At 44.0% G+C, this 19,316-nt stretch overlaps 1 protein-coding gene across 1 annotated transcript in view; it reads left to right on the forward strand.

The window, feature by feature from the left end:
* The window catches only part of SLC7A5 (solute carrier family 7 member 5), a 56,090-nt gene that overhangs the window by 22,541 nt on the left and 14,233 nt on the right, over positions 1–19,316 (forward strand). The window contains exon 2 of the mRNA XM_044660534.1: positions 5,772–5,897. Coding sequence (XP_044516469.1) covers positions 5,772–5,897 — 126 coding nt within the window. The remainder of the gene's footprint in view (positions 1–5,771; positions 5,898–19,316) is intronic.

The raw sequence follows: 19,316 nt of genomic DNA on the forward strand, positions 1-19,316 counted from the left end.
TATATATATATATATATATATATATATATATGTGTGTGTGTGTGTGTGTGTGTGTGTGTGTGTGTGTGTGTGTGTGTGTGTGTGTGTGTGTGTACTTTTTTTTTTACCACTGCAGGCATTGGGAAACCCTTCTTTGGGGTGAGTCCCTTCCTGAAATAGCAGCTTTGGGCAGGGCATTAGAAAGATTAGAGAATTTAATCCAGTTGCGCACTTTCTGTGCTGAGCATTCCTACGCCATCTCATGCTCTCCTTTTCAGTGAGATCATAGAGAGAGTGGAGTAGTGAAAAGAGCACCGTGTTCGAGGAGAAGCAAGACTCTTATGCCTTGACCTTTGGGGTCTTAGTCTCCCCCACACTCCCACACCCAAGGAGTGTCCCCACTCATGGTAGCTAGTCTCATGCCTCATTGTCCCAGACTCATAGAGTTTCCCACGGTTTCAAACCAGTGCCCATTGGGGAGTTAGGATAAGCTCATGGGGATATATCCAGCTAGCCCCAGCTCTGCTTCATGCTCTACCCTAGCCATTTTATTATCATCTGTTGGACATGTCAGGGACTCCATACTTCATCCCAGACTAAAACATCCCCCTCCCTGGACACCGCTGCCTCATGTGTTGTTTCCCCCTCTTAGAATGTAAGCTCCTCGAGGGCAGGGACTATCAGATTTTTTACTTATGTGTTGTGTGTGTGTGTGTGTGTGTGTGTATTTATTATCATTCATTCATTCCAACAAGATAATATTTTATTAGATGGAAAATAAAAACCAGCACAGAACAGATGATTCTTACCAGGAATCCTGAGTGAAATAAAAATCAAATAAATTGATATATCAAAAAGGAAATGTTTCTATCGTTGGTGCTTGGATTCTCTGGGGCAGAAACAAGAAAGCATTTGGCCAAGGCAGACCCAGAATTAGGGCCTTAGTTATGCATTTCTGGAGTGTGAAATTGTTGAAAAATGGTGTTTTGAATCATCTGGCAAGGAACTGTTCTCAATTCTGTTTTGCTTTTCCATTTAATGAAATCATAGAACTGCTTAGGAAAGTCAAAGATTCATAACTGGGAAGCAATGCTTTTTGGTAGATCTGTCCTTGGATTGGAGATCTGGGATGAGAAGGACACAATAGACATTTACATGGAGGCTCCTGTGATTGTCAGGACTATGATGTCAGGGCAACTTCTGGCCATCTTTTTATTTTTTTATTTTATTTTTATTTTTTTAGTGGGAAGCATGTAGTGTCCACTTTGTCAAGGGCCTTTCCAGAATGACTCCTAGAGATCAGGCAGACAGACCTTTGATATGATGACTTAATTCTTATTTTAAGGATGATTGAGCAAAATATACTCTTGGGCTCAGCTTCTGCCTGAGTTTGATAGCCCTTTGCTGTCAAAGGGTGGTCCTTGTTAGATGAAACTGAGGCACTTTCTATCTTCATAAAACAGGATGGGAATAAGGAGTTTTCTATTTTTATTTTTTTTTAAAGATTATAAAATTGGTGAGGGAGTGGAGACAGGAGGCAGTACAGTCCAGAGTATTCATGGTGTTGATTCTGTGTCTAAGATGACTCCCTTTTTTTATCTTGTGTTTCAGCAGTTAGAGTCTGTAGTTACATTTTATCTGGAGTTACCAGCTTGGGGGAAATCCTTAAAGATTAGCAGCCCATGTTGAATTTGTTGTGCTTGCACTGAATGCTGGGACCTGTAGTTTCTGGAATTCAGACATACTATAGAGACGTTGTGAATGAATGATGCAATATTCCTGCTGTCTTGCCATCTCAGTCACTGAGTGCCTTTTGCTGAGCAGAACACCCAGCTGGGGAAGTTTGAGACAGTCTCTAGGGGGGTCCACCCCAACACACATCCTCATTCTGGAAATAGACTCTCATTTCATTTCCTCACAGCCTTTGTGTCTGGAAATGCTGCTGACGCTGTCCTCGTCACCCTTACTGATGAGAAGAGATGATGTAAGCGAGCACAAAGATTTATTTAACTCCACACTCTTCAGGGATTTTGAGTAAAGCATTCTAGAGAAGCAGCAACAGAGAAGGCATTTTGAGAAAAATGTCCCCTGACTTCCTCTTTCCTCCCAATTTTACTCTCTCTTCCTGGTTAACAGCAAAGCGGAGCAACAATTGGCTCGGGTTTGTTGGCTTCCACCCAAGTGCGAAAGCTTTATTTCCTGAGAAGCCCGTCAAAGTCCTTGATTGGCCTCTCTGGATACTGAACTGCAGGAATGTCTGGAGACACAGCACTTCATTACATCCAGCACGACCCAGACACTGAATGAATGGAGGGGAGCTTGTGAAGTGTGCGGAGAAACAGCACCAACCACCCATGAGTAGACTGTCCTGGCAGGAGAGCCTTGCCTCCTGGAACAGAGGAGATGGAACTCAGACCTTTAACACACGGAAACAATTTAACTAGCTTCTTTTTTCCTCCTTTTCTTTTCATTAGCACCTCTCATGGGAGGAGGTGACTGGAGACCTCGTGTTCTGCAAATCACATCCTGACATGGAGGGAAGTGTGATGTGTATCTGACAAGCTACAGACACATACTGTGACATGAATGTGGTGTAACAGTATACTAGTTTGAAGGGAGGCCATGTGGCATGGTGGGAAGAGCATTGGATTTGGAAGGAGAGAACCTAAATTTGAGTCCTGACTTCTCAAAGGAACATTCAGAAGAAAGGGAGTTTCATACAAAGACTCCAGGACAGTGATGGGTAAACTACGGCCCATGGGCCAGATGCAACACCCTGAAAATGTTCTATCAGGCTGCACAACATTATTCCTAATCTGACGAATACAATGAATAGGATACAATACAGTGAAACTTTGAAAGAGTTGCCTTAGAAACAGACTGACAGATGAGCATTTCCTTTCCTTTGGCCCCCTCTTTAAAAAGTTTGCCCATCACTGCTCTAGTCCAATACTACCTGTGAGACTTAAGCTATTTCAAAAGAACCATAAGGGCAGCTGGGTAGCTCAGTGGATTGAGAGTCAGGCCTAGAGACAGGAGGTCCTAGGTTCAAAGCTGGCCTCAGACACTTCCCAGCTGTGTGACCCTGGGCAAGTCACTTGACCCCCATTGCCCACCCTTACCACTCTTCCACCTAGGAGCCAATACACAGAAGTTAAGGGTTTAAAAAAAAAAAGAACCATAAAATGTTCTTGTGTATGACAGGGCACTTCTATGTACTGGGAATACAGAAATAGACTGAAAATAATCTTTGGCTTCAGAAGGTTTCATTTTATTTGGGATACATAAAGATATCTGGAAGGGTGGGCGGGGAATGAGGGGTGGGAGAGACATTGTAGAACTTGGCACCTGAGCTGAGGATTAGACAATAGAATTTTTGAGGCAGAGATGAAGAGTGCATTTTAGGCAAATGGGGAAGGATATAAGGGGTGAAGGGGGCTCTATGCAAACTCCTGGAGGTGGAAGATGGAATGTTTAGTCCTTCCAACAGTGAGTAGCCTGGTTTGGCTGGAATATAGAGTGGGTAAAGGATAGTGATATGGAATAAATCTGGGAATGTAGGTTGACCCTGGCAGAAGATTTTGGATTTTACCCCAGAGCAGTAGAAAAACCACTGAGAGTTTTCAAACAGGGAGACATGGTCAGACCTGTCTGTGCCTTGGGAAGCTTAATGGGTAAGGCTGGATTGCAGAAGGGACAAGCTGGAGACAGTAAGACCTATTAAGAGGCTGATGTAGTAGTCCAAGTGCCAAGTGATGAGGGTTTGAAGTGCTGTAGTATCCTTGGAGTGGAGAGAGGGGCATGGATATTTTAGAAATAGAATCTATAGGACAGCATGGCAAACATTTGGATATGGGAGGGAAAGGGAAGGATCTGGGAAGAAGGTGGTAATGCCCTGCCAGAGGGCAGGTTTTTGAGGAAAGGTGAGTTTTATTTGGGGCATTCTGTATTCTAGTTATGGGATATCCAGGTGGTGATGTCCAATAGGAAGTTAGTGATACTAGCCTGGAAATCAAGAGAGTTAAGGACTGGATGTGTAGATTTGAGTCATCTGTATCAAGATGAGTTGAACCTGTAAGGACAGGAGAGGCCAGAGCTGCATTCTGGTATACTTCTGGTTAGAGATTAGTGATCCATCAATGGAGACTTTTCATACAGGTAGGAGAACCAAGAGAAATCAGTGTCATGAAACTGGAGGGAGGAGAAGGTATCATAGAAGAGTTGCTGTCATCAGGGGAAGATTTTTAAGGCAGAGATAAAGACTGTATTTTAGGGACATGGGGTGGAATAAGGGATGTTTCCAAAACTCCAAACTCCTGGAGGTGGAAGATGGAATGTTTAGTTCTTTCAACAGCTAGTAGCCCAGCTGAGAAAAGGCCATTGTGTTTGGAAGTTGAGATAGTCATTTTGGAGAGAACAGTTTTAGTAGAATGATATGGTGGGAAGCCTGATTTTATCTTTATTAAAAAATATAGTCAATGAGAGAGAGAGAGAGCAGAAATAATAGATTATAACTTGAGGGGATTGGCAGAGTCAAGTCAATTTAGAAAAAAAAATTGTTTACTTTATGCCACCCATCTCCTCCTTCTCATCTCCCTCCCAGCGAGCCATCCCAAAGATTTTTTAAAAAAGAACAAAAGAAAAAGAAGTAAAAGTTTTGTTTTTTTTTTTGCCTAATATATCATACTCATACTTGCATTAAGCTTACAGTCCACTAACACACTCAAATTTTTCTCAGACTTTCTGTCCATAACTTCCTTATTTTGGACTTTTTGAACCCAAGATTTTAAAAAATGTTACATTTGTCCCTATTTTAATTTCCTATTAAATTTGGCTTAATTGCTGCAATGGGGCAAAGTCTTTTTGGATTCAGACTCATAACTCTCTTTCCCAGCTTCAGATTTACTAAGCATTTGATCTGTGCTCATATTTAGTTGAATAATTGTCTAAAAAGGGAGAGTAAGGTTAGTTTTCCACAACAGGTTTTGATAAAACCATGGTGGCTCTTTAGGATCACTCCTTCCTTTACCGATTTTTGCTAACTCTTTTTTCCAACAGTTCTAAAATTTTGCTAGCCATTGAAGCCAAGCTCACTGACCAGTGGATTTGGCAGGTGCCCTTCTCTTCCTTTTTCTAACAGTTGGGGCATTTCTCTTTTCCAGTCCCGTAGGATCTGTCCAGCTCTCTCTGATCTCCCTGTGGTTACTCACTGGCAGTGCCTGAGCAACTATGGCCAAATGGTTCTTTCAGTACTTTTAGGATTCATCAGGGCCTGGGCAGCATGTTATGTTCTTTTACTATCTCCCCATCTATCTTGGATTTGAGCTTCCAAGTAGCCATTTGGGCTGTGACCTTTTCTGTCCAAAGATGATTAATCTTTGAGGTTGAACAGCTTGGCCTTCTTGCAGTTGTTGGTTATCATGAGCCCAACTATGCCAAGCAGCAGTGCTCACTCCGGACTTCCTCTTCTTGTAGCCCCAGTGCACACTGAGCTTGCTTTATGTAGCCCTCTGGTCTTGGGTCCTGCTAGAGTCGGCCACACTTTGTGATAGCTGTGTGCTGGGTGATGGTGCCCAGCTGGGAGCAGCCCAAAGGGCTGGTGGCCACAGGGATGGAGACAAAGAATAAGGCAAGAAGAGAAACCAGCTATCTTGGGGTGGGGGGTGAGGCCAGGGTTTCGGGCCAGGCCAGGTACTGGCTAGTTTTACAGGGTATGTTCTTTTATGCCAAAGACTTTGTTATTGCTGTGATGGAAACTAACCTTTTTTGTTTTATGTCCTCTCCCTCCCCAGTGTTACTCACAGCAGTGAACTGTTACAGTGTAAAAGCTGCCACGCGGGTCCAGGATGCATTTGCTGCAGCAAAGTTGCTGGCTTTGGCCTTGATCATTCTCCTTGGCTTCATTCAAATCGGGAAGGGTAAGCACAGTCTTTAATTGATTTTTTAAAAAGATATTTTTGTTGCTATTTTCTGTTTCTTCTATCGCTACAGTATCCCATGTACCCTCCTTCCTAAGAACCATCCCATAGGGCAGATGGGATTAAAAAATGAATACCATAATGCTGCCTCCCTGGGGCACTTCTTCCCTTATTCTGATTTCTTCCAGAGCAGCAGTAGGTATAGATGGGGACATGAATATGGTCATAATTCGGATTCAAACAGATATTTTAAAAATTGATTGTGTGTGGCCATGTTCTCAGATTTTTTTTTTTTTTTGGTGAGTAATAGTGATGAAGATGATGTGGTTTGTGCTCTCAAGTTGCTAAACCACTAAAGAAGGATACAACATGTACACAGATAAGACTGATCAGAGTTGGTGGCAGTGATTGGCTTTCCAGACAGTGCTCCAGCTTTGGGATTAGAGAGGGAGGGCTTCATGGAGGAGGTAGGACCCCAGTGCCTGAAAGGCAATGGTACAAAATGAGAATGGAAACCTAAGTTGGAGCCAGATTGTAGAAGGCTCTTGATGCCAGACTGAAGCCTGTGGCATTGACAAGGCTGTAAGTCGTCAATTGAAGGTGGACATTCCAGTCTGGGGAGGCCAGGTATACACAAATGAAGAGATTCCCCAAACATTGACAGTCTGTGCTAAGTGCCAAATGTGGGGGAGGGGTGTGTGAAAAACCCTGTAGTAATTCAGAAGAGGGCAAGGCCTCTAGGCTAGGCACAGAGGGCTTCCTGGAAGAGTAAGATTTGTGTCAATCCTTGCAAGATGAGTGGGATCCAAGTAAGGATTAAGAAGGAAAGACATTGTGGCAAAACAGTGTCACCTGGTCCAACCCTTCCATTTTATAGATGGGTGGCTTCCTCCAAGTCACAGAGATGATAAAAATTCTCCTTTAATTTAAGCTTCAATTATTTATGCTTTGAAGTTTAGAAAGCACTTTCATCCAGACATGCCCTGTGAGGCAGGGAGGGTGTTTCCCCATAACATGAGATCCTAAGAAAGGGACATTAGAGGCCATCTGAGTCCAACCCTTTAATCATTCTTCTTAACGTTGTGGGTGGTCACAGCTAGTGAGAGCAACAGTGCTTATTTGAACTCCTGGAAATGTTGAGGCTATTAGGGGCCAGCTGTGGGCCTTGGGGAGGAAGGATTACCTGGGAGCAGAGAGCCAGTGAAGGGATTCTTCAGCAGAGGTCATTATCAACCACCTGGAATGCACTTCATAACTTTGAAGAAAAATCCATTGGTCTAACCCAACTGTTTGTACTTCTGGAAATGTTGGTCCCAAGAACCATATATATGATGGCTATTTTGCACTGATCCCTTGTCCACTGGTCATTGTTATGATCAGATATATTCGAGGAAAAATTTTGATGGGAGAGAATTTTATTCAATTTGAATCCATATTTTTTTGGTAGAAAAGACTGTCACCCTCCCTTCCTCCCCCATGTTAATTCTTGCCCGACCTTTCAGAAAATTGCTGTTTCTATAGAATTTCTCCTTGGAGGATTTCTGAAATCCCTTCTCTTTGACCTAGAAGAATGTCCTCAGTTTGAGAGGACATTTAAAAAAATTTTGTTTCCTTTTCTACATTCTTTGCATTTTGTGCACTCCCCATATTGCTTGCTGAACTTATTTCTCCTTCACAAGCTCAATTCTTATGCCAGTCTGATTTGATCATTGTGTTGATAACCAGCTAGAGAATCCAAAATCCACCCCCAGCAAAGTGAACCAAATGTGTTTGTTGCATTTTGATCAGATGCATTTTGTTAACTATCCCTTGTGTGTAAAAGAATTTGACCTATAGTATTAACCAGCTCTGGGTCTGAACTTTCTGTTCTCCTTGCCCTGCTTCCTTTAAGTCCAAACTAAAAAGAGCCTTAAATCCTTTGTTATACTTGCTTCTAGAGGGCTCACCTTTCTTCCCCCATGCACAGAGCTGTGAACCCCAGTCAGCCTCAGTCCAGGAGAACCAAAGAATTTTCTTGGGGGGACACTAATGTTCAGGACAGCTTTATTCCTTATGGCATCATTAAGCCACGCATAATTTGAATGTATCTCTGAATTGTTTCTTAGTGGCTGCTTGCTGGGAGACACAACTTGGAGGACAAGTCCACCAATGTCCATGTCTAAGTGGGCACAAGTTCCATTGCACCAGAAAGTCTGCAACCATGGTCTTGAGCCAGTCCTCTTAGTGGGATCAAACAAAGTTGTGACTAAGAATCTCCCAGTTAAGAAATGGACCCAGTTGTTCAGTCTAGGTTTGTTTTTGATTTTTAGAACAAACTAATCTTCTGTCCCTATTCCTTTTCCTATTCCCAGAGGCCTTTTATTTCATTTTGTTGAATTCTTCTCTTGAATGAAGAATAGACTAGCTTGCCTAAAACAGGGATTCCAGTTTAGAGAGAGAGGCGATTGTGAAGAACCTTGATTTTTGGCTAGATTGTATTCTAAAGGACTATCTTCATGCTTATCTTCATAGCATGTAACTAGCCAAAGTATCTGATCTCAGCCAGGACCTGTCAGCTCTTTGAAAGCCAGTTTCCTCTTGGGGCAGGTAGGTGGTTCAGTGGATCAGATATATACCAGGGAAAAAATTTTGATGGAAAAGAATTTTATTATTAAAAGATAAAGAGTCAGACTTGGAGATAGGAGGTCCTGGGTTCAAATCTAGATGCAGTCACTGTGTGCAAATCACTTAACCCCAGTTGCCTAGCTTTTACTGCTCTTCTGTTTTGGAACTCATACTCAGTATCAGTTCTGAGACAGAAGATAAGGGTTTTCAAAAAATAAAATAAATTTTAAAATTTTAAATGAAGCAATCTCCTAAAGTTCTCATTCACTTCTATGAAAGTATGATTCATTATACTTAGTAATACTATAGTGAAGAAAATAATGTAAAATGTTATGGCACCTTTTCTACTTCCATTTTAAGTGAGTGCAGGATGTCTATAAATGGTTTCCTTTTCTTGGACCTCTTCTGCTAGTTTCTAGCTGATATTTTTTTAGAGTTTTTTCTCTGATTCTTTGCAGTAAAAAGTACCTATATGGATGCTCTCTTTCTGCAGCCTTTTAAGCTAGCATTTTTTCAGTTTATATCCAGGCCTGCTGACTTAGGGGACAAGAGGTGGGTGGAGGAAGGGCTTTTGTTCTGGATCTCTTTTGCCTTTTAAGGATGTGGGTGAGAGTGGACATTATGAGGAATTCTAATCCCATGCAGGGGAGGAGGAGTTTGGTTAGTTGGTTTGGTTTTTTGTGTTTGTGTTGTTCAGTCCTGGTTTGATTTTGGGATAAAGGGGCCTATCCCAGGAGGAGCAACCATGGCCCTGGGTTCACTGAACCTGACCATTGGTTAGTATGGTAGGAAAACATGTGCCAAGTTGAACCTACTTCACTAATTTGGCCAGCCTTGACCTCCGGGGGAGGTGGAAGGAGGATTTAGTTCCCATGCTTTGTATTGGCCTTTTCCTTATTTTTTTTTTTTTTTTATTTTAAACCCTTAACTTCTGTGTATTGACTCGTAGGTGGAAGAGTGGTAAGGGTAGGCAATGGGGGTCAAGTGACTCGCCCAGGGTCACACAGCTGGGAAGTGTCTGAGGCCGGATTTGAACCTAGGACCTCCTGTCTCTAGGCCTGGCTCTCAATCCACTGAGCTACCCAGCTGCCCCGTTTTCCTTATTTTTTGCTTCTTCCCTCTCTTTCTGGGTTAGCAAACCCCACCCAAGTTTGTATTTCCATGGACCATAAACAAAGCGAATAGATAGTTCTCAAAGATGGGAGAGCTTCTTTTTCAAGCCAGTACTCTTTGAGATCCATAGTTATTAATGAGCCCAATCTTCTGTTTTGTCCCCACCATTAGGGGGCTTAGTGTCTACTTGTTCCATCCTTGGGAATGAATTTCTCAACTCATACCCATGGCTCTGACCCCCGGAAATGTTTGGTGAGAATTGTGCAAATGTGGGTCTTTTATCACTGAGAAATGAAGCTGTGTTGATGATATTAAGGTTTCATTTCAGCTCTAAGGTTCTTTCTTGATTTCAGTTGGGCCTTTTTTTCTAAAGATTTAAAGTTTTCAAATGAAAGAAGGCCTTTATAATATCTATCCCCAACTGATTCTAAACAGTCTTGAAGAAGACCTTGGAGATAACTAGTCCATTCCTGAGTTTCAGAGAAGGGGAAATAGAGTTATGGTAACATAACTATGATGTAGAAGATACTGTAGTCACAGATGAGTAGATTGCAACTCAGAGATGAATTGCGCCAATCAGCATCATACAGTTAATCAGTATTGAGGAAACAGAAAAACCTCAACTGCTCATGGCATTGCTAGAAGCATTTTGAGAAGCCAGGTGGCTCTTCCAGTGGAACAACTTGTAGTGTAGTATGGTGAGTTATTGGTAGAAGCAGGGCTGGAAACCAAAAACTGTTCTTTGAACAGCAGCTCTAGGCTGGCCAAGAAGGGAGGGCAGGCTTCAACCCCGAAGCAGAACTGCTGTTGCCTTCAGAATTGATGCCATCTTCTCTTTTAATTTTTATTTAGAATATTTTTCCCTGGCTACATGATTCTTAATCCCCCATCCCTGCTCTCCCCTCCCCATCTTCTCAGAGTCTTAGTTGCCTTTGTATCAGTTAGCCTAATCAGCTTTCTCAAGGCTCCAAGAGAGGACCTAGCCCAAATTCCTATACAGGTAAGTGAGAACTCTGCCTTGGGCTCCCTGAACCTAAGTCCAGGGCTTCCTAGAGAACTGCACTCTTGCTTCTCTCACACAGGCCACTCTTGACCTAAGGCAGCTCTTCTGTTGAATGTCTTTGTCTAAAGCTCCTCCCTGGAGGAGCTGGTAAGGAGGCTCAGTCATAATAGCCAATGAGAGAGGCAGAGGGTGTGCTGAAGGGCTGCATTAACTAGAACTGAGGATTCAAGTCTCAAGTGGCAGTGGGATATGAAGCCAGAGGAGTTAGGAGAATTCCAAAGCCATATTGGTGGGGAGAAACTGAAAGATTAGTGTCTTCTAGCCAGGAAAGCCTCTTTGGGCATAGGATCTGAGCCTTAAGAACGATTTTATTGTCAAAGGAAGTAGGTCATGCCAGTTAGACCGAGGCAGTGCTGCTGAAGGATTCTCTCTGCAGGGGTTTAGAATGGGGGTGGGGAAAGCACATTGAACCCTCTACTGAATGGCAGTGAACCAAAGGACTTGTTTAAATAAGGGGTTGGGAGTGGGGAAATAAGCACGAGTCTGAATCTGACTTCTGCTGCCAAGGAAAGTTTGTAATTAAAGCTGTCAGGCCCTGGAATCCTCCAATGGAACTGCTCATGGTGTCTGACCCTGAGAGCTATATGTGCCATGTTGGAAGTGGCTCAGAGCAGGGTCAGGCCAGGCCAGTGGCAAGCTGGAGCTGGGAGGATTTCAGTCCAAGGCATCTGCTCACCCTGGGTTAATATAGCTATTGTATTTAATTATATATACCATATAATCCTTTTTGGCCAGGGGGAGGGAGAGAGCTTTTTAAGGAGGGTCTGAAAACAAGCCTGAGCTGAATACTTGCTTTCTTTCAAAGATTCACTGGAAGAATGATTGTCTGGGAGACTGTGCGGTGTATGTGGGACTGTTTCTTGCCCTTTTGTGAAAGAAGGCTGAATACTCTGGAAGAGTGAGAATCTGACCCCAAGCAGGAAGGCCACATGGCCTCTTGTTTCAGGCACACATAAAAAAAGACACACAGTGAGAAGACTTGTGATTTAGCTTTAGGGATTGGGGGGGGGGCAGTGAGCACATTTGACTGGTTCTTTTTTGATCTGCCATATTTTGGGTTAATACAGCATCTGGAATAATAACTTTTTAGAGAATCATATGCTTCACTTGTGCAGAGCCCCCAGATTGGATCAAAGAAATGGAAAGTTGGACCATTGCCTACCACGTTTTCTGGCCCACTAGTGCCCTGTGGTTGTCAGAGGCACTGAGAGAGAATGTCAGGACCAAAGGAGTAATGAGACAGCAGACTCAGAACTAGTAGTGGGAGAGAAATTCAGGAATGGGGTGGGCTGAAGGAAGGCAGTAAGTTAACTGGACTATTCTTTGGACGCTTTAACCTGTCTGGTTTCAGGCCGATCCTAGACAAGTCTCAGGGTTTGTAATGAAGACTACAAAAAGTCATTGACAATTGGAAGGTGGGACAAGTGTAGGCATTATCCGTTCCCCTTCATCCTGTGCAGAGCAGGCAGAAAAGGGCCCTCCCAGTGTCCCATAGATTGTCTTTGTCTTCTCAGCCTGATTTCTCCAAGCCATAGTTATCATCTATTCAAGAGATCCAACCCATCCACTCACTGCAGATATGGCCCTCGTGGTCATGAACTTATATCTCTGAACTTTATAGCCTCCATCTCATCTGTGAGGATGTGGGGCTGAATAGAAGTCATCAGAATTAGGAAACCCTATTTCTCTTGGGAAGCCTCAGGTCTGCTACTAACCTTCTATAACACACAGAGTAAATATACCCCCCCAGTTTCCTGGGAGGTTAAAGAAAAGGGCTCCCTGGATCTCCAAGGTACCTGTCAGAAGGAGCTTTTTGTGCTGATTTCATTCCTCTGTTGGTTTTTCTCTTCCACCGACCCCTGAAAGAGAGGAAGGAAAGAGAACTCTTTAGAGAACCATCCTGATAGAAAACCAAGCCTGCTCTAAGGGAATTCAGGAGAAGAAAACTTTTTAGTGATTTTCTTATCAGGGGTATCCCAGATGGACTAGGTGGGTTCTTAAAGCAGCTCTGGGATGAGGCAGGGGTCTTTGTTTCTCAGCTTGTCAGTTTTCATTGTTCACAGACTCAACCTAAGAGTGACTACAAATGTGGAAAACCAGATACCCTAAGTCATTGCAGAGAAATGCTCTGATGGACCAAGACAGAAAACCCAGAAGATAGCCAGCTGCCTTTGTGGACTTGGCCTAGGGTTATTTTGGGATAACCCCAGTTTAATAATCAGTGCCAGTTACACATTCAGAAAAGACCAAAACATGCATTATTATGCGGTAGGTGTGAGGTGTGTCCAACAAATGCCTGTCAAGAGTTTTTAATTAATAAAGTAGTTAGAAAGAGTACTACTTTGGAGCAGCAAATCTCTCTCTAAACAAACACCCTTTTATCTTAATGTGTTTATTTTTAGATAAGCTGACTGTAGGGAAACAGCTCTGCTTGCTCATTGCCATTTCTAAGCCAAGGTGATGATGCCTGCTGGCTTGGAGGGAGCCCACCATGGACTCCGAGGGCAGTTGTGGCCAAGGAAGTTATCAGGGAGATGGTGCTGACCTTAGCAGGGTAGGTTTTACTGGTGGAGAGAATTCAGGCCCTTTGTACCCTACTTAACCTTAAGGACTGATAGAACAAACCACTGATTCCAATTAGTCAGGAGAGTGTCTCCTTGTCAACAGCATCTATGGAGCATTCACCATTTCAAAATAGTGGACAGAAGAGTTGTAAATAAATTATGTGATCTCAGGTTGTTTCCTAACTATATGACTCTGGGCAAGTCTTATCTCTTTGTCTCAGTTTCATCAGCTGTAAATTAGGTTCTGAGGATAAAGTGAGATATTTGCAAAGCATTTTGCAAACCTTAAAGCACGCTATAAATACTGGCTGTTATTTTAAATCCCTCAAGGGTAGAGCTTATCTTATGAGTCCTAAGAACTCTCAGTCTAACATTAAAACTGGAAAAGACTTAGGAAATCATTTTATCCACCCCTCCTCCTTGTACAGGGAAGAAACAGGCAGGGGGGCATTCCTGCCTTTCTGCTCATTACTTGTCTCACTTGTCCTAAGAAATGCAATGCTGAGGAACTGGGCTTGAGCTAATGGGGTCAGGGTAATAGCAGACAGAGCCAACCATTTAATTTAGCATTAGGAGAATTTGTAGTATTTTCTGTAAGGCTTCATTGCAGAGTTAGCTCTAGCTGTCTTGCTCATCTGAGCAGTGGCCCCCCCTTCCTAAGCTCTGTTCCAACCAAGCTGGCCTTTTGGCTCTTTCCCATATCCAAGCCTTTCTGCTAGACTGGAATGCAGTTAGTTCCTCCTCATCCATGCCTTATTACGCCCCTGAATTTGATCAAAATCAAGCTCTCCTACATAAAGACCTTTCCCACGGTCCCTCTTAGCTGCTGGAGACCTTCCTCCCAGGAATACCTTGTCCATGTCTATATGTGTAGATGTAGACATACACATGCTTACCATATGCCCTTTTCGGTCTCATTGAATGCAAGCTTCTTGAGGGTAAGAACTATTCTTTTTCATCTAATCTGCCACCTAACCTAACCTCCTGGCATAAAGTGGAGACTTAATAAATGCTGGTTGATTTAGAATTTCAGTTCCAACTCCCTTCTAATAGATAAAAAAAGCTCAGAGAGTTATCCCCTAGCCGATTATTGGCAGAGCCAGAAGCAGATGCCAGCTCTTGGGCTAGGCCACTGGTTTCACATGGTATAATCAGTAAATGATGATCGAACTGAACTGTAGTGAGCTGAGCTCCTCCCACCTTCGAACTCCTTATCCCCAGTAGGTCCTTCCTTCTACCACCTGTTTGTCTGACTGGCCTTCCACAGGCAGTGGTAGGATGAGTGCCGGGGTTGGCATAGCAAATCCAGAATATACCCAGACTTCAGAAGACCTCCAGCCGCAGATGATTCTCATCCGTTCTGCTTTATGCCCATCCTGGCTCTTATCTAACTGAGATATCCCAGCTTCTTAGCTAACTTGTTGTTATCCAGACTTGCAAAATTCAGGGACAGTCATTGAGTTTATGAAGTGATTTCTTATGTTATAATCTCTCTGGAGAGCAAGCTTTCTTAGGAGTAGGTGGGGGCTTTTTGGACAGGACTGGCCTGATCAGAGGGCCTCACTTAGGAGCATTTGCTGGCACTTTGGTGTTTGTGAGGTAACTATAGCAAAATTCCCCCTTTGCAGTCCAAGCAAGAAGCTTTGCTCTATTCATCAGTGCTAGGCAGTCCATCTTGCCCCCCTCTGGAGTTAGGAAGGGAGGCCAGCAAGCCCCAGCCCCTACCAGGCATCAGGCCTTCAGGGATTAGGGGGCAGGAGTCGGCTTTATAGTGCCTCTAGCCAACCTGGCTCTACCCTTTGTCAGCAACAAGTGCACAGACAGACACATTCTCTTCACTGTAGGCTAGAGGGCCAGAAAATGTGGGGGAGACAAGGACAAGTGGGGAGAGAGGCAGCCAGAAGAGCCTGGGGAAGTTGGGGTTTGGTTAATTGGTGAGACCCCAAACAGTAGAATTCCTGGCAGCATCTTGAGAAAGGAGAAAAAGGAAGCAAATCCCCAAGTATGTGGGCAGGCTGTGCTGACTGTGTGAAAAGGATGGATGGTTTGGTGTTGGGGACTGGCCCTGCCTGCCCTCTGAGCATCAGCTTTCATCCAAGGAGCTCAAGGCCTGTTAGAAACCCTGATTATGTAATCAGAGAAACATTCTGTCCCTAGAGGAAGCCTGAGTCTCTGGCATGAGGACACAAGACCACCAGAAGAGGAGGGCTGAACTGACTCGGTTTCCCAAAATAGTTGTTTGTGTTAATTGCCATTCTGAAACTTTAGAATCTCCTGAACGAGCACCGCATACCAGGAAAATGAGTTCTCTCTCCTGGATACTTAATTCCACGCTAACCTTTCCTAGCAATTCTCTGAGATCCCTGGGGAAAAGGAGATCTTTACTGCTGGAAATTCTCCTGCTACCTTATCTAAATGCTTTGTGCTGTACGATCACCCTCATTCAGTAATTCTGTCTGTGCTCTTAAACTTCATCAGGGAAGTGCCCGAAGGGTATCCAAAGAATATTGGAAGAGGAAGGGTCAGGGACATTTTTGTTACATTTGAGCCATATATGGTTTCTTGCCCATTAAGATTGAGACCAGTGAATCAGGGTTCCAACTTTAAGTCTGAAAGTCAGATGTCATCTTTTCCAGCCCCCTCTCCCACTTTACAGAGAGGGAGACTGAGGCCCAGGAAGGGCAAGTGTTTTGCTCAGTGCCACATAGTAGTATGTTGCTAGGATTTGAACTCCAGTCCAACTGCTTTGTCCCTCTTAGAGCCAATTCGTAATTATCCTCCATTTTTCAATGACAATGCTTAGAACCTGAAAGCTCTTTCTTACTGGACCTTGGGCTGCACCTTAAAGCCTCAGTGGAGGATGCTTTTATTCTTAAGCCCCTGGTTAGAAAGAGCTGGGAAGTTTATATAAGTTTCTCCACATTCAGATTCAAGGTTGTGAAAAATCACCAAGTTAAAAATTGTCTGCCATTTCCTGTCAGGAGCTGTGCTTCCTCTAGAGTGAAGCTACATTCCAGCTTTCTAACTGCCTGTAATCCAGCAGTCTGGAGATTCTTGAGGAGTCCTGGTTCTCCCCATGTCCTGTGACCCACTGGGGATGCTGCCTCGGTATGCCTCCGGGCCAGGCACCAGTGAAGACAACACTTCTGCCTACAGGGCTTACAGATGGATCATGGTGATGGCTCAGGGCTACCAGCTCTTGTGGAAGCCACATGTGATGGGCACATAGAGACTCTTTTATCAGGGGTTCAAAGGGTAGGGAAAGAGCACTCGTTGTGGGGCCCCTGAGCCTCCCCTGCTGCCAGCACTGCAGGTTACATCCCGGGCCCGCTGATTGCCTTGTGACCTTGCCGCCTGCCGTTGTTTGAGAAGCTGTGTCTCTGAGATGGATCACGTGGGGGCTGGCAGGCAGACATGAATGTGCCCTATGGAGCCTGCTCTTCCTCTTCTTCAAAGGAGATCACTTGTCTGGTCTAGTAGATGGATGATGGGAGATGCCTGTCTCTTCCTCACTCTCTTCCTTTACCCTTGGCCTGGATTTTAGGCTGTAGATCAAAAGACTTGAGACCAAATAACTTCTGAGCCTCTAAGAAAAGACAAATAAACTGGAGCAGTGGATTAAAAAAACAACAGGAACTTTGGTAGTCTACCCTGAAGGTACTCACTTCCCTTCCCACCCCTCTTGGAGTCTGCATCATGGTAGCATTTACCTGTCGGAAATCCTGTGCTTATCTTGGATGCTCAGGCTTCGTTTTAGGAGAGATGAAAATATTTTTTTATGAATAAGTAATTCTGTAGTCCTTTCTTTTCTTCATTTTAAAATACCCATAATTTCTGAATTTTAGATTTGGAAAGGACCTCTGTGGCCATCGAGCACAGTCTATGATCAAAGACAGATCCACAGTCTCAGGACATCCAAGTGGGTGTCCAGTCCAGACTTTACATGGAGAGCTCCAGGTTGGGGAGGAATACACTGCCACCTGGCTAATTAAGAGAAAAAAAAAATCCCCACCATTTTTGTTTTTCTGTCGCATATATTTCCTAGTACGTCCTTCTCCTGCCCCTCCTAGAGAGCTGTCCCTTATAAAATACAATAAAAAGAGAGGGAGAAAAATGTGCTCACTAAGATACACCAACACCTTGGGGAAAGTCTGTGCCCATAGTCATTCCTTCACCTTTGCCAAGAAGGGGTTGGAGTGGGTGGGAGGTGCTTTCTTAGGATAGTGTAAGAGTAGACTGGGTTAAGTGGAGCTTGGAATGTTGAGAAGCTGGCATGACTGACATGGACCATCAGTTGAGCCAGAGCAAGGCATCTTGGAAGGAAGAACCTGAACTGAGGACTTTTGGATCTGGGATCTCGGGGTGAGAGGACAAACGTTGCCTGCCTGGTGACCGGCCCAAGAGCCAGCCCAAAGGCTTTTCTTTGGACATCTATATCCCAGAGCCTGGTGTTTCCTGTCAGCTTCAACCATCATCCTGAAAGAGATTCAGGTCTCTATATTCCTGAGGGGTCAGCGGACTCTTGACAGCCTCTGAGCAGACCCTGAAGACTCTTAACTCTTACCTGCCTTACATCAAAGACCCTGTTATACTTCTAGTAGTATAGATTTTAGATAGGAATAAGAAATAGGGGAAGGGAAGGCAAATTTCTGGTTTCAGCCATTTTTGGCCAGCCAGGGAGAAGGACCTTGTGGGATTAGAAATTAGGTACTCCTCAGTACCTCTACCCTCTTAGATAAAGGATATTTGATTCAGGGGGACACAGAAGGAACAAGGGATCTGAGAGGTTAGCAGCTCAAACTACTCACAGGCCCAGGCATTCAACAGATGCCAGAGCCGCTCTGTCTGAGCAGGCCCCCTGCTGTGCCACTTTTACCCAAGGGGGGGGGGGGTGCGGTGCGGCTTTTGCTTAAATTAGATCTGGGCTTACTCAGCCTGGGGTCTTACCAATATTACCCACCACTAAAGACCACTCTCAAGCTACCATCATTTGCTCATTCTCTGATAAGCCATCCTTTACAGAGAATGTCCCTCTTTGTCCTAGTAATAGTGATATATAGAGAGAGCTCCTGACAGACACACACACACACATCTGTCTTCCCTTTACCATACAAACACTCTCAATATAATCAATATTACACTAGGTACTTTTCTTAGGCAGCTTTCTCTTATTTCGATCCAGCCCTTATTCTGCCCTCTGGAGAGCACAACCACAATTAATCCCTCTTCCTCATTATTCTTAAATCAGCACTGGAAGAGCAGGAATCCCCTAACTGAAGCCCCTTCAGTTTCCCTCAGTGAGGGGACTGCCTGGGAGTTGTGACTCTGAGGTCCCTTCAGCTCCAGGCAAAGTCATCTGACCCAGGAATCTCTTTTGCCGTTGAGTAGTCATTCCCCTCTTCACCAATTTCTCTTATCTCTTCTCCAAGACCTTTCTTTGGGTCCCAAGAGAATAAATGACTTGTCCGCCATTCCATGGCCCATCAGAGACCAGAAAAGAGTCCACACTCCCAGTCTAGTGTTCTTTGCAGAATACTCTTCTCTCTAGGGTATTTTTGATTAATTGAATAAAGGAAGAAGATTTGTTGTTGAATGCCTGTGAGTAGTTTGCCTTTGTTACAAGAAGGGATGGGAGATAAATGTATCCTCTTACATGGGGAAAAGGGCAGCATTATTCCTGAGGACATAACCAGAGACAGGCCCCAAGCCCTTGGATGGTAGCAGCAGACACCTATAGAAGCCTACCCTCGGTTGCGATGTAACCATAGAAGTTGGATGGTGCAGTGGATAGAGCCTTGGGCCTGGAATCAGGAAGACCAGAGTTCAAATCCAGCCTCTGACACTTCCTAGCTATGTGACAAGCAAGTTGCTCACCTCAATTTCCTCATCTGTAAAATAGGGATAATAATAGCATCTACCTCCTGGGATTCTTGTGAGGATCAAATGAGATATTTTTAAAGCACTTTGCTAACTATATAAATGCTAGCTTTTGTTGTCAGTTAGGAATGCCAGACCTCTGAGGTCTGGCTTTGTTTCTGCTCCCTTCCCTGAGGTAGTCATCTGAGGTATGTAGCC

This window comes from Gracilinanus agilis, chromosome 2, assembly GCF_016433145.1.
Source record: "Gracilinanus agilis isolate LMUSP501 chromosome 2, AgileGrace, whole genome shotgun sequence".
Taxonomy (NCBI): Eukaryota; Metazoa; Chordata; class Mammalia; order Didelphimorphia; family Didelphidae; genus Gracilinanus; species Gracilinanus agilis.